Consider the following 16536-nt stretch of genomic DNA (forward strand, 5'->3'; position numbering starts at 1 on the left):
TCAAAGTCACCTCCACAGAAAATCTTTCTCTGACCTCCCCAGAATGAGTCAGTGAGTCTCCCATAATGGCTTATATGTACCCAGTACAGATCATATGGTGTGGCTCGCTCTCTGATACTGGGACCAGACCCGGGGCAGGCTGATGTTTCCTAAAAAATATGGTTACCACCTCTCCCGATATTTCTTCCACAGCTTACTATCTCTTTGTCGACATGGCCACCAAATTAATCGCTCCTAAATCCCTTATTTATTCTTTCACTTTCTATTCAAAAACTTCTAGCAATTATTCTATAGCCTGTAACAAACACCAAAACTTCTTAGCCCAGCTCTTAAACCCCGCCTATGGCCCAAACTACAAATCTTCTACTAATGCCTTCTAAGAACTATCTTCCTTATCCTACGATTATATACAGCACTTTCTCCCACCTTGTAGCCTGTACTCAGGCTCACTTATTTGGTTGCCACATCCTCGTCCCGTGATCCTTCCCTGGCTCAGGCAACGTTTCCTATGAGTCAAGGCCGCCTTAAAAATATCTTCCTCATATTGCTCCCCCTTATCCACTCAGCAAAATGATGCCACACTGTGCTGCATTTCTAGCACATCTGGTCCACATTTATGTTTGTTTACGTGTACGTGTAATCCTCTGACAGGACGGTGAAGTACAGTGAAATCAAAGATGATGTCTTAAAGAAGTGTGTCACCTTCACTGTCACTGACTATCAGCATCTTCATCACCAGGTGTTAATAAACATTAATAAATAATTAACATTTATTATGTGCCAGGTGCTGCTACAAATGCTTTACAACAATTTGGGGGTATATCAAACTATTTTTTCCTTATACATATGGGAAGACTGGGTCATAGACAGGGGCCTTCACAGGAATTTGAACACAATGGGTTCAAAATTTTATTTGTGAATGGATAAATGTACTGCTAATAACCAAGCATTGATACTGTCACAAAAATTAATTCATCCACCTAGAGTGCTTTGCCCTTTTTTCCCAGCCCAGCAAATGCATCCAGCCTTCAATGCCCAATTCACATGTGGCCTTTTCAAAAGAGTCTCCTGCAAACACCTTGCCAAAGGTGGTTGGTTGCTCCTTCCATGAATTGCCTTTAATATTTGTAATATGTCTTTATTAAAACTCTAAGGTTATTTAGGGGTTTACTCAGTTAGAATGGGTTTCTCAATGGCAGTTTTTTCAATATTTTTAACTCTCATAAAAATTAACTGGAAAGCAAAATGAATGTAATTTGCATCTACAAATGAAATAAATATAAATGGCTTATCTTATTTGCAATATTTGACAATCATACAATTTTTTACTAACATTTAGTACATGCATCAGATTATAAGGTCTGATGTGGCTAAGCCTACTTCGGAATGTCTAGTCTTTCTTTTATTTTTATCTAAACAAAGCATTATTAAGAAATGAGTGACAGACTTACCAGTCTTCTCCTTTCTTCTTCTACTGTGATGAGTAGTCTTGCAAATTCTTTTAGTGACTGAGCTATTTAGAAGACAAATGTTAAAAAGAAGCATTAACCTTTTTTCATTGCTAATATCTAACTGCACAGGTATAAACATTACAATAAACTACTAATAATTTGTTTATATTCTATGGTTTTATGTTTTTATAAGCATAACACAGCATATACAACAGAATCTCAATGACTAACAGCAGTAGGTGAGAGATGTTCACATGCTACAAATTGAAGTTAAGCACGTATCAAGTATAATATTTCTTTCTTTAAAGACACTAGGGGAATATAGTTTGTATACTTAATATATGACTCACACATTAATAAATAAAAGTATAGTACTGGAATCACTTCTAAACAGAATATTACAAATAATGAAAAAACTAAATCTTAAGAAGCAATAAATACAATGCAAAGGCTCCCACTGACTGCTTTCCGGAAGTGTAAGATTCTGTGTGCTTCCCATATCCACAATAGTTTAGACCTCTGCTGGTCAGTGTGGCCAAATGACCACTAGCATCAGCATCTTGGGAACCTAGAAAAACAGACTCTCAGGTCCCACCCCAGAAACTGCATTTTAGCAAAATCCCCAGGTGACCTGTTCACATTCTAAGTTGACCAGCACCGCTTTATAAAACTATCTGATCCTGTATGGCTGTGGCCTGGGGAAAGGATCGAGTATTCGGAAACTTTAAAAGAATAAACCAAAAATAAGTAAATAGAAGTTACAGTAGCCTATTCTTTAAAAACATGCATGGTCCCAAATGGCAATTGTGAAAGAGGAATTTATCCACATTCATTTTTGTACCTATGTTTAAAATGAATTATTAACTAAAATCAGAATGTTTATAGTTGCAATACTAAGGACACAAATAAGATCAATTGGGTTTCATTTCAGCTTTGGCCTTCCCTTCCATGTCTCTATTCTTTAGGTTCTCCCATCCCCTTCCTTCACACACAATAATACTGAAAACATTCTGTGAGACCAGAAGTCTAGTAAGTCTGGTGTAAAGTCTACAATAAAGACAAGTGAGGAAAACAAATCAAAAGCCTCGTCAACAGAACTTATTATGAAAGAGAAAGAATGTTTTCCATTCAAGAATTTTAAACTCTCATCTAGGATTTTTTTTTCCTCTTCAGAACTGCTAGGTTTACAGTAAACTAAGCCGGTTTGAAATGCTATCCCTAAATTACTTCACAGTGGATTTCATTCGTTACCAAAACAGAAATCAAAGGATTACCTGGGAGACTCAGATTAATCTGATAAACACATTAATGGCCTTAGAATAAGGATAACTTTTGTAAAAGTTAAAAGTTTTAATTTCTTCAAAAATAACTCTATCGATGTTATAACACAATCCCCTTTTGACAATAGTCAGTAAATGGTTTTTAACTGGAGTGCATAATAACATATTTTTGTACTTTCAGTAAAGAAAGCATTCCATCACCATTCTGGCAGCTATCTACTGCCACCGAAGATCTCTGTCGGTGAGCCTGAGAAAAATGTCCACCAAATTTTGGGTGATGGAAGGCAATATTAACATGACTACAGAGAAAGAAGCCAAGAGATAAGTCAGTTTGGGCTATAGGAATCGAGGCAGCAGGTACTCCTGAATCTGAGAAAATAAGGGAAGATATAAATAGAAACATAGTTGAAAATAAAACAAACAAACAGCATTAACCCCAGATTTCTAACTCAATGCCTCCCAAACTATTGAGTGAGGAAGGAAAGGAGGGAGGGAAGAAGGAAGGAAGAAGGAAGGAAGGAAGGAAGGAAGGAAGGAAGGAAGGAAGGAAGGAAGGAAACCTTATCTACATGTTTCCTTTTCTTGGAATCTATTGGATGATGGACTCTAACATAACATGGGAATAAGACAAGAGAAGAGGATATAGAATCTAGAACTAGGAGACCCAATATAGAAAAGAAGTAAATGGAATTCTCAGGACAACACAGATACATATTCCAGGACAACAGTTATGCAAAAGATCCAGAGAGGATATCTAGATTGAAGCGATTAGATTAGGGGCTCCAGGAAATGCCTCCTGAGGAAAAAAATAGAACTGGTCAATATCCTGATGTGTCTGAATGTAATGAGAGGATATTTACAATCTTTTTTTTTTTTAAGAAAATACAAAGGCAATTATTAACTCCTGGGAAAACAAAGTTACATATAATAATAATTAAAATAAATGAAATAGCCGAATTGTAACATGTACAAAGTCACTGTAATATAAACATTAAATATTGATTTTGCCAAAATTAAGTTTTAGCTCTTTTGAGAGAATAAGGGAAAGAAGCATATATGATAGCATGAATTCAAGACATAGCATGATAAGAGTATGCAGTAAAAAGATGATATCTAAAATTGAAAAAAAATCAAGTAGTGAGATATTTGTGACCTTTAAGGAAATGTAAGAAATGGCTAAAAGCTCAAAGTGGTCAGAAATTAAGTGGTGGAAAATAGTAAGACAGAAAATGGCTAGTTTGGTTTTTTTTTTAATCCTTACCTGAGGATATGTTTATTGATTTTAGAGAGAGAAGAAGGGAGGGAGGGAGAGAAAGAAGGAGAAGAGAAACATAGAAACACTGATGAGAGAGAAACATCCACGGGTTGCCTCCCATCTGTGCCCGACCTGGGATCAAAGCCCAACTGTCTTTTGTTTTGTTTTGGCTTACGGGACCATGCTCCAACCAACTGGGCCACCTGACCGGGCAAGGGTATTGCTAGAGTTTAAGTTTAATAAAAATCTATAACTTTTTACATACATAATAAAAATAAAACATGCTATTATTGCTTTAGTTTCCTACTGCCCTAAATTCTAGGAGGGCATAAATCACATATTATTAATTTTCAGAAAGAGTTAACTAATATCTAGCACACAGAAGCCTGTCAGGTATTTTTGGAATAAATAAAAATATAATCTTGATTTTAGAGCGGCAGGGGTACACTGGAAACTTCCATTTGGTCAACCCAGAAAATGATCACTGGCCCACTCAGTGGTGACCTAAAAGTCCCAGGCAGTTATGTTACTATGGCGACTGTCTAAGTCCACAGGCTTCCCCAGGATTGCTACTACTCTGAGTAAACTGGAGTTGCCTTAGATCTGATTTTGATTACAAGTAAGGAAAGTCAGTTTCTCATGCTGTTGTACCTCTTTGTCCAAAAATAATAATTCTCTGAATTCTCCTTTACGTGGTTATCTGGTCTGTTTCCAATATAAATACTATTTATAAACTCAGTACCTAATAGTTGATTATAATGAGAATGTCAAAGGAGAAAAACTTTTAACACGCAAAAGCAACCATGTCTGGTTCCGCACAATATAAAGCTCTCATTCCAGCTGTTTCCGGAGCCTGGCCCCAATTTAACAAGTTTTGTACCCTCTTTTTCTTTTTTTTTAATTTTTCAGGGAAATGACTTCAAAAAAGATTTTTCTCTTTAAATGATATAGTCTCAGTTCCATAAAAGTATCTATTTCTTGGCCCAAATGAAGATACATGTTTGTCATTTGTTCTATTTTTTTTAAAAAAGGAACAGTAAATATATCATGAATTAGTGAAAGTGGCTTACCAATTTTTTAAATCCATACCTAATGTTTTCCCCTAATCTTGTTACTTAAAATGATGTCAAAATATTATATTAACAGTTTATTAAGCAGGAGGTAACATGAAGAAAATAGTATTGAATAATCCTGTGAAGCAGATATAAAATAATTTAAGGTATTATCTTTTAAACTGGGTTTTAGAGTTGAGGGCTGAAGGACAGCCAGTCCCTTCCCAGCCTGCCCCAACCTCAAAGCAGCAGGAACCTCTCACACAAGCTGGACAGGCCCACGCTGCCGTGTGCACCCCAGGAGCCCTCTACTGATGAGAGGCCCAGAACAGAATCTCTGGTGCAGGGGACCTACGAATGCCTCAGAGAGACTATGAAAACTGGAGGGAGTCTATTCTCCACCAGACCTTGAGCAGAAAATAGATACAAAATGACACCCCCAGCGCCCACCACAGTGCCTTATACAAACCAGCTGTCGCCTTTGTGACTACTAGAGCCATTCCTTCAAAGACAATTTAAGCAAAATCCTAAAACGTGCATTACAAGCAAATTTCTAATACTCAAATACTTTCTTTTACCAGCAACTATATGTGATGTTCCATATTTTATTAATGAATATTAATATTTACATAAATAACTATTTCTTTATCTGATTGGGAAGCCCAAACTAATTTGAATGTAACAGCTGGTCCTGCAATTACAGGTGGTATGACAGGAGCATGACTTTGTGAGAAAAATATTCTAAAAATAATAATACACAATGGGCTTTCAACGGATGATCATTAAATGAATTGATGAGTTTTAACAATACATCTCCAGTCTATTTGCTCTCCCCACTCTTACTCTAATCTTCAAAAAATATTACAAAATGAATAGCCAGATAGTTTGAAAAATTATGTTAGCTATCCACATTCTTACCACCTGCATGAAACTTTCCTGGCTGTATTCACCAGCAATAGTCTTTTTCCTTCCTGACCATCTGGACCACGAGATTACTGGAGAGCAACCAAAATACAGTTTCACATATTACTGAGAATTACAAGAATTTTGCTATAGGCTTTCCTTTTTATCTCCACAATGTGATATTGGAAAATACTTTTAGAACTAAAAAGAAATCAATTATTCAGGTGTACTTGTGACAGGTCCTGAGAGTATAAATATTCACAAAGCCAACAGCCAGATTATACCTAGAGGGTAAAAGTATGGCAGTGGCTTCTCTATTTACCAATATCCTGAATTCCAAAACATTCCTGAATTGTCTAAAATACCTATTTCCTAACTTAATCTTTTCAGCAGGCTTAAATTTTCCCTATTTTTTAAAATTTAGTCTTTACTGCATTTTTTTCCATTATCATTTAGTCCCCTTAGCCTTCCCTTCCCCCAGCCATTGCCACACTGTTATCCATGTCCATGAGTCCTCTTTCTTTTTTGCTTAATTCTTCCTCCCTCTCACCTTCCCCACCCCCACCCCCACTAGCTGTCCTCTGCTCTCCATCTAGGAGTCAGTCTCTGTTTGGCTTCTTAGTTCAGTTTGTTCATTAGATTCCACATATGAGTGAAATCATATGGTATCTGTCTTTCTCTGAATGGCAACTGTAGGAAACCTGTTTAGGGTCTGGAAGTAAGAATAGGAGAAGAAAGAAAACAATTCCCCATTCACTGTGGACCTAACTCTACTACCTTAAGTACTAAGCATTATACCATTAAATGTTTCAACAATTGATCAGCTTGCACTTTACAGATTTCACAACTAGAAGAAATAAGAAAGTACATCTCACTTGCATCCAACCAACTCATATCATAATCAAAAAATGATGTGTTAAGTATTTCTCCCAGGAGTCCTTCCTCAGACCTACATAGCATAAATACATAAATAAAGGCACAGATCATAAATTCACAACATATACAGTGTTATGTCAACACTTTTTTTCACCTTATTAGAGTGAACAAATGTCACTTTTGATGTTCAGATACACTGATAAATAGGAGAGAACTGGGTTCGCAGTAGGACTTAAACTTGGTTAAGTCTCAAAGAAAGCATGAAGACCTATAAAAGTCAGTTTAAACAATGCAATCATATTTTATAAATCCAGATGATGGCCCAACGGTCACTTTCCTTTTCTATTTGTGTGTGAGATGTGGGCTCTGTCAAGCTCTCCTGTAGTACCCTTCCGGCACTGACTCTTCATGAAGAGTAGAAGAAAGGCAAAATACAGGTGTCGGCAAGAGAAGTTTCACAGTTGTGAGTATGTGAAACAGAGTTGGCTCCTGTATTATCATTTATTAATTATTGTACTATTTATTTGTATTATTTGTCTTCTTATTATTACTGTCATTATTTCATATCCTTACTTACGAGTTATCTTTTAGGTAATGATGGCTGGTACTTAAATCTACTTTTGCCCATCCCTGTAATAAAACATCAACACTTAAATAAGAGTATGAACCAGCGTAGGTGAATTTGTCATATCCTTCTAGATCTGGTCAGATAGAAAAAATAAAGGTAGGATCTACACACACAGGCAAGTGACACCCAGCATGATACTACAAAGCATGCAATGGCCTAGCAGGTGTCACATCAGCAGTTTCTGCCTGGAACTTCCAAGGGAAGAGTTTTAATTCTTTGTCTATTTGAAAGGTCAAAGAGAGCATACTGACCGTATACTAACTGAACTATCCAAGGGAAAGTTTTGGTTCAGGACCAATTTAACCCGTTAAAAAAGCAAGAAGCACAATCAGCTTGTGATATGCCAGAATAATAAGTACTATATCTGCAAAACAGACAAAAGTGATATAAAAACTGACACCAAATCTCCCACCAGTTACTGTGTCTTGGTTACAAATAACACCTCCACTAATGGTCTGTCCAGTCTTTCTGCAATACTGGCATTATTTGGAACCACAAACTCTACTTATTAATTCCTGAGAACCACAGCAACAAATAAGATTTTTCCATTCCATTTATGGATTCAAGCTCCATAGATGCCTAGTTGCACAACCAATAAAGTGCACAACCATAAATTCTGGCTGTAAAAACCAGTGCGGGTTGTGGCTAAGTGAGATGGAGCTGGAGTTCCAGGAAGTTCCTTTCAGAAGGCCCACACATGGACTTACTCAGACTCACTCCCTCTGAGTTCCAGTGCTAGGGCAACAGCTCAAAGGGCACCAGGGACATACCAGGAGAACCTGAACTGCCTGACATCAGGGCAAGAGCCGAAGGGGCAGCTTTCTCCCAGACAGAAGAGCTGAAAGAGGCCACCATTCCTTTTCTGAGCCTTTGTTCACAGAGCCAGAAGGTGGGCACCATTTCTGTGTCTCCATCAACCTGGTCATCACTGTCCGCCCTGCCCTGGTGAACAGTGGAACCACCCAAGCTGTTTCCAGTTCCTTTTCCATAAGAATGGGCTGTCTTGGTTCATGCTTCATACTTTCCTAAAATCAAACAAGCAGAATCTGGTCTCAGCAAGCCCCATACTTCTCAATAGTGGCAGCCAGCTGTGGTTCATGGTTTAGCCTCTCCTGGGTCCCTCCAAGCCCAGCACAAGTAGCAGCCATCTGCAGATCACTTTTTAGCTCATGCCAGTGGCAGGTGATCTTGGCCTGCACCTCCTGGGAGGCCCCAGAGCCAGTATTCCCAATGAACAACTTCAGACCACTTTGAGGTACTGAATTCCATCCAAGCACCTCCACAAGGGACACCCTCAAAGGGTGAACTTGAGTGTGTTAAAGGGATGGTGAAAAAGATGAAGGGATTAAGAAGTACAAATTGGTTGTTACAGAATAGTCATGGGGATGTAAAGTACAACATAGGGAATGTAGTCAACAACATTCTAATAACCATGAATGGTATCAGATGGGTATGAGACTTATCGGGGTGATTATTTAGTAAGTTACATGATGTCAAATCACTAGGGTGAACATCTGAAACTAATATTGTATGTCAAGTGAAATTAAAAAATAAATAATGATTTAAAGAAAAATTATTTAATATTATAACACAATTTGCTAATTAAGCATTAAAGAATAAGAAGTACATGGCCTACAAATGAAAATAGTCACAAAACTGAACTTTTGTGAAGCTGACCAAGTACTCTGTGTAGTTAGCCTCATCTCCTCTTCATCGCGTGTCGAATACCATCAATTGTGTCACATTTGGTCTGTCTTGTACTCTGGACAGCCCAAATATGCCAATCCAGGTTCTGAACAAGACACACTGACAGAATCCCCACTTTGAAATCCATTGGCTTAATACCAAGCAATTTCCTTCTGCTTTCTCTTACTCCTGTTTATCCTCTAACCACCCTACACAGTCTCTCTGGAGGGGTTATAACCAGTATCCAGCATCCTTTTAAATTCCCAACTCCTGTTCCTCATGCCTCTCTCAATACCTGGATTCTGACATCCCATGGGACCCCAGGCCCTAACACGTGCTATACTTTAATCTGGCCTATCAATCAGTGTGGGTCCCAACATTGCTCAACACTACATGTTCGGGCTGAGATTGAGAAATTGTGGCCAAACTGTCAATCTTTCAATGTTTTCTGGTCTAATTGAATACTCAATTGGTTTACCTTATCTGCACTAGAATCACAACTGGACTGGACTCAAAAGAAGACAGCTATGGTAAGCCAGGGACTTCTCCTATAAAAGAGAGCTACTGCTGCTTCTATAGATTGATTAGGATTAACATTACATTTGAGAATTATGACCCCAAGATGAAAATCACAATGGATGCCCAGATACAGTTCTACACTATGTAGCTAATGTTTTTCCCTTCATGTATTTTCTCTGAACTGAGGAAGGGCCTTTTGGTAATGTCTTCCTTGAAACTGCCAAAGTACAAGGTAGTCTGAGACTTCTACTATACTCATTATACATATACACATACATATGTATACTGGGCTTATATATGTTATACAATATATATGTGTGTATATATGTATATAATTCAAATAAGGCCAAGTTTCGAAAAATGAATACACAAAAATATAGAAAGACTGTCTTTCAATTTCACACAATTCGAAAACTTGATTCCAGTTAGTCTCTCCCCAGACTTCATCATACCATTGCATTACTTCAAATAAATTCTGTCTGAAATCTAGCAAAGATCTTTTACTATGAGGTTTTTTGTTAATTGCAGAAGAGAAGGTCAACGGATGTTCAGAGGCTGTGGAAAAGAAAAGCTGGACATTGGACACAGAGGCGGATGTTGAAATTTCAGGAGGGCGGTGGCAGGATTGGGTGCAGAGGAAGAATACGAATGAGTGCTTCATACTCCTTTGCAGAATGTGAAGGAGTGCTGGGAAGTCACTTCCTATGACATGTTATGTTAAGGTAATAAGTCCTGTGCATAAAATAGTCTGCAAGTCACACATATGAGGAATGTCCAGAAAAAGTCCAACCATTGTTAATGTCAAGAGAATGGTTTGTGTGACATCGGTGTAACCTGGCAGCCATGGAGAGTAGACTGGAATGCACATACATGTACAATACGACTTCACTGTACTAGTCAGTAGGGCGGTAGATGCCCTTGAGTGAGCATGTGTGCTGTGTGGCCACCATGTTCAAAATGACTGAGTGAGTAGAGCAAAAAATCTGCATCAAATTTTGCACTAAGCTTGAACATTCCTCCATGGAAACTACTCAGATGATTCAGAAGACCGCAGTTATGGGCAACTGCTGACTGGCAGCTTCATCAAGACAATGTGCCTGCTTGTGAATTACGTCTTGTGCAGAGTTTTTTGGCAAAACATTAAATCACCCAGATGACTCAGCACCCCTACAGCCAAGATTTGGCACCCTGCAACTTCTGTGTTTTCCCCAAACCAAAATCACCTTTGAAAGGGAAGAGATTTCGGACCGTCGATGACTCAAGAAAATGCAACGAGGGCACTGATGGCGACTGGGAGAACTGTATGAGGTCCCAAGGTGCCTACTTTGAAAGGACTGAGGCATCATTGTCTTGTGTACAATGTTTCTTATATCTTCTTCAATAAATGGCTCTATTTTTCATGTTACATGTCTGGATACTTTGTGGACAGACTCCATATTTATTTTCCAAGCACACATGTTAAAAAATAAAGAACTGTGCTTTTCTAATGTTGCCCTTAGTTTTTTGTTTTTAGTGGTGTTTGACCTGTTTCCCAAAGCCAAAATAACCCCCAATTCAGAAACCATTTTCCCAAGGTGCAGACCACTCACACATTGAGCACATCTACTGAGAGGGAGATATGAGATGTTACGTACACTGTCTCATTTAATATCCACAGAATGATACGAGGTACTGAAGTAGGTGTTACCTTCGTTCTGCAGATGGAAAAAGGAGGATCAATCAGCTGAAGTAGCTTGCCCCATAATCTCACAACTAGGAAGTGGAGAAGCAGGTATTTAATTCTGATTGTTTTATATCAAAGTCTGTTTTGTCCAGCAAACCATCACTGTGGTGGAGTGGGGCTGGCGGTGATCATCAGGTGGGGCAAGTGCTGCCAGCCTCCTACCCTGCTACAGTGTGGGCAGCCCTTGTCAGAGCAGCTTGTGCTCAAAGAACAATCAGGTGCCAAGCGCCCTGCCTCAAAGAAAACAACCAGTAATCTATTGCTGACAAACAAGCACTCACACCAGGTCGGCTCCACTTCCCATTCTCCCTCCCATCAGGAACTGACTTTGACTTTCCAGCACTCCTTCACATTCCACAAAGACTGAAGCGCCCGTTCATACTCTTCTGCACCCAATCCTCCTGCCACCAACCTCCTGAAACGTCAACATCCGCTTCCGTGCCCAACATCCAGCTTCTCTTTTCCACAACCTCTTAACTCCAATGACCTTCTCCGCTGCAATTTCACACACCCACAAGGACACCAAGAGTTCAAGCTATCTAACCCCTTGGCTTCTGCTTTTTGGCAATCCTTTCATTCAACTCTAGTTTACTCCTAATCTTATTTCCCACAGCGACTATCTAACAAAGAATTTTCTCGTTTCTCAAGAACCCAGCCCCAAACCTCCCCTCGTTGTACCAGATGGCCTAGCCTTCTGATTCTCAGAGAAAAGTTCAGGACCCTCTGGTCAACACTATCTTTATTCATTCTCTTCAAACTTGCCTGTCTCAGCAAAGAAGCCCTTCTCCTCTTGCAAGCTAACAATTTGCCATGAAGTTTCTAATCTCACGCTTTCCTGTATTTAGCTACATTTTTCTTTTTCTCTCCCTCTCATTTCTACCATTGCTCTTCTCTCCTCTCAAGCTATTTCTCCTTCCTCTAGGTCTACAAACTTGCTGGGTATACTCCTTCCCTCATAAAGAAGGAAGAGCAGGAAGACATGGGTGGGGGAAGATTCATTGGATATCAGCAGCGCTGTGCACAGCTCTTTAATCCTCACAATACCCCACCAAGAGGTTAAAGTCAAACACCTAGGTCTTCTCTCAACATTCTCAAATTAGCTCACCTGCAATGTATACACTTTCCCACTGCTCCAGGCATAGTGCCACAGCCCTAACTCCAATGACCTCCTAAATCCAATGACCTCCTGGGAATTTCTACCAGGGACTTTCTCTGCATCTTGAAACTTAACAAGTGTCAGATCTTAACTCCTAATTCTGCTTCAGTACTCTGGGCACATCTAAACTGGTAAATGGGCTCACAGCACCACGCTCCTAGTAACTGAAGTGATGGTTTATTCTTCCTTCCTTGCTTCCACTCACTAAATACTACTGATTTCTCTCCTCTATCCTTCCGTATCTATGTAAGGCTATCACTTCATCTCTGTTGTACTATTACAGCAACCTCGTTGTTGGTTTCCAAACTTCTAACTCATTATATGTACTAATGGTCAAAATTTTAAAAGGCACCTTTGCTCTGGCTGGTGGCTCAGTTGGGTGGAGCATCATCCTCTACACAAAAATGTTATGGGTTTGACTCCTGGTCAGGGCATGTACCTAGATTGTAGGTTCAATACCCGTGGGGGTGCAAACAAGAGGCAACCAATTAATGTTACTCTCTCATACCAATGAGTGCGCACACTCTCACTCACACTCTCTCTCTCTCTCTCTCACAATAAACATATCCTTGGGTGAGGATGAAAAAATAAATTAAAAAGGGTACCTTTGATTATGTCATTATCCAACTCAAAATCCTTAATCAGTAAATAAAATCAAAACTCCATATTGCAAGTGATCTGGGACCTCCAAAACGAGAACATAGGTATCTTTCCAAGTATCTTTGCCTGAAGTGCTACTATTTCCAATCTCTAACTTAGCACTTTGAAACTACTAGACATTCCCATAGCTTCCCATTCCCACACCATTCCTTTACCTATATACATTTCCTAAGCGGTGTCTATCTAACCATTAGGACCCAGCATGAATAACCCCCTCTACTGAGCATCACTTGATGTCCCAATCAGAAGACCCTTCTCCAGCTCTGACGTTCTCACAGCATTTTTGTTCGTACCGTAGTTAAAGCACTCAGCACATTAGCCTTAGTATTGTAGTGATTATACCATAAAGCTATTTTTTTAGTCCCTTGTATTTTATAAGTCTAATAAGGACAGATGATTTTATTTGTGTTCACATGTTCTAAAAACCCATTAGGTTCTTTGCACTCAGAAGATATTCATTACTGGTAGAGAATTCTAGAGAACCCAAAGGCTACATTAGCATGAACTAAGCCACACCTTGTATGTGACTTTAACTCGAAAAGCTGAGTTTTTCATCCCCAGATAGTTTGCTCAGCATCCACCTTGTCTCATTATCAGGGTATAAATCCATTTGTTCTGCATAAACCAAAACCTTTTTGCAGGCTCTGAAGGACAATGTGGCAATAAACGACCGGGTTTCCCTATAAACGCATCGCTATTACAGCTTTAATGGCTCAGTTGGCAAAACACTGGGCATCAGGGAACTAGGATCCAAAACAAAATCACATTCTGGAAAAGACTTTTTCCCAGTTTTAGTACACTCCCCAACTGTGCCGATCTCGGTACAAAGCACAGGCATATTGTTTAGAGTAGTGGTTTCCCATAAGCTGCATCAGACACCAATAATCTCCATAAAATTGAAGGCTCCTAAAGTCTCAATCCAGAGGATTCCACCTTAGTGCTGGTCTGAGGGTGGGGCCCAGGAATCAAATGTTTAAGGTTCCCCGTACGTGATTCTGATGGGAGGCAGTTTGGCAAGGGGGTGGTGGAGGGATGCACGCTTTGTGTAAGGAATTAAGAATTCAAACTACATTTAAATAGAAAACTATGAATTTTAAGAAAACTTGTAAGAATCATCTCTACTTCCTTGCTTGAAATTCATCTGTAGTTTTAATGGCAGAAGTAGTACTCTTCAGCCCTGTGGTTACAGAAAAAATGATACACTATCTGAGTCCCCCAAAACAAGCATGACCCCAAAGTTTTTCTCTCCACAGCCCTCTGAATCATGACTCAACAACTACCCAAATTTAATCTATAACAGAGAAATTAATTGGAATTGGCCTTTTCTTCCCCCTGGCACATATTCCTAGATAACTATTCAAGGCAAGCTTCTCTTCCTCTTTTTTAGGCCTATTGTTCAACTATTGTTTCCTTCCAACTTCTCCCTCCATATTCTGGCCTCCTCACCCGCAAGCCTCCCTTCATTGCTCACATGCTAGTCTTTGCCTTTTGCCAACGAGTTTTCCATTAATCCCTGGGTGTCCATGTCCTGCCTCCTAACTCACATATTGCAGAGTTTCCAGGGCTATTGCATTTCTGGCCCAAACATTTTATGTCAAAATTGAAACTGTACTTTGATTATTTCATTCACATTTAGAAATGCTCTCTCTTGGTTCATAAATGATTTCGCAATGAAGGCAGTCTTTAACTCACCCTGAACTGGCAAAGATTTCCATGCTGTAATTCATCACATACACTGATGCCAGAATAAACCTCCTAAAGGGCAACTTTAATCAAAAGCTCGAGCGTCTCCTGAGAGCATGCAAATTAAATTTCAGACTACATGGCAATGTATGCTTCTGCTCTCGAGCTCAACCTTTGTACTCCAGCTGAAATGATATTGTGTCTTAGTTTCCTTCGGTATTGCACACACCTAAGCAATGAATGTTCAAGTGTGCGGTCAGCCTAGATATGCCCAAGCAAGGGAAGAAGTACAATGTTTTGGAGCAGAATGCAGAGGTCAAAAACAGAACTGGAGATATGCTTCAACACGCTAAAGGCTTCAGGAAAAGAAAAAAAATCTAGTGCGGTTACAGCCAGCACGCCTGAGAAATATTGGCTACCTTTATGCCTTTATACCAAATGGTTTCAATACAGAAGTAGGGTCAATCTTTATAATGTAAACTTTACATGATCATGTAAACTTGATTGATTACACAGGGAAAAAAGGATAAATCAAGGTTCAGTTTATAAGCAGTCTGCAGTAATATCACTATATTAAAATTTGGTATATTAAAATTTAAATCAGCATTTAAAAAAATACTGAAAAAGTTTTTTGAAATCTCCCTTCTTTTGTATCTCTATAAACACTTATACGATCTAACTTAATATATAATGAACTTAAGTATTTTATCGTCTTATTCCTCAAATAAATGCAAATCCATTTGGGTAGAGATGTTTTTCTGCTTTGCACACTGATAGGTCAGCACCCACCAAAACAAAGTCTGGTAAATCACAGGTGCTTGATAAGGCTTTATGGAATGAATGAGCAAGTAAACTCAAAGTTCACGATCTAGGAGCCAGGGGAACAACGTTCTGCTACTGGCGTGACTTCAGAAAATCGTTCCACCTGTGCCTAAAGCAAAGTGACAGGTCCCATGGTCTCCAAAGTCTGTACTCTTAAGATACTAAGGTTGGGATTCTAAGAAACCTGGACAATATTTCTGAGGCAGAAGTGGTACTTTCTAATAATTAAAAAGAAACAAAACAAAAAACAATAACCTGAGGACCTCCTCATCCCCACATGTACATGAAGTGTAAGAATTATCCTAGAAGAAACGCAGCCCCCAAATAGAAATACATAAACTCCACACCAACCGTTAAAGCAACTGTAACACAATACCATCTTCAAAAGCTACTTTCAAAGCAGAGACAGAATTTACATTATATTCAACATTGGTGGACAAACTCCACTAAGCAAAGTTGGAAATTACCAATAAAAGTGCAAACTATGCACCTAACACCACAGGCCACTACTCAACCTTTCCAGTGTCTGATGTTTACCAACACGCAATAAAACATGTTTCTGTTATTACACCAAAAGTTATGATAAAAATGTCGTCAAGAGTATGTCATGTTCAGGCTTGAAATTACAAGCCAACCAGAAGATTCTAATTTTTCTAAGAGCATTCTATTCATACATAAAGTAAAAAGAGATGTACTCCATGGTTCTGTGAGTCTGCAACTGCATTGAAAAACAAACAAACAAAACCCACAGGTGTCCATATATACTCAGGCTGTGGCATGATAATGTCAGGCTACCCATGCCTCATGTTCCCCTGGGCACAAACCCAAGGAAATGGCCAAGT

At 39.0% G+C, this 16536-nt stretch overlaps 1 protein-coding gene across 3 annotated transcripts in view; it reads right to left on the minus strand.

The window, feature by feature from the left end:
• Positions 1 to 16536, minus strand: part of ARHGAP42 (Rho GTPase activating protein 42) — a 245838-nt gene that overhangs the window by 159392 nt on the left and 69910 nt on the right. For all 3 annotated transcript variants that reach the window (XM_045183571.2, XM_024574588.3, XM_045183572.2), the window contains exon 3: positions 1452 to 1513. In XM_045183571.2, the coding sequence (XP_045039506.1) occupies positions 1452 to 1513 (62 nt within the window). The remainder of the gene's footprint in view (positions 1 to 1451; positions 1514 to 16536) is intronic.

This window comes from Desmodus rotundus, chromosome 5 (genome assembly GCF_022682495.2).
Source record: "Desmodus rotundus isolate HL8 chromosome 5, HLdesRot8A.1, whole genome shotgun sequence".
Taxonomy (NCBI): Eukaryota; Metazoa; Chordata; class Mammalia; order Chiroptera; family Phyllostomidae; genus Desmodus; species Desmodus rotundus.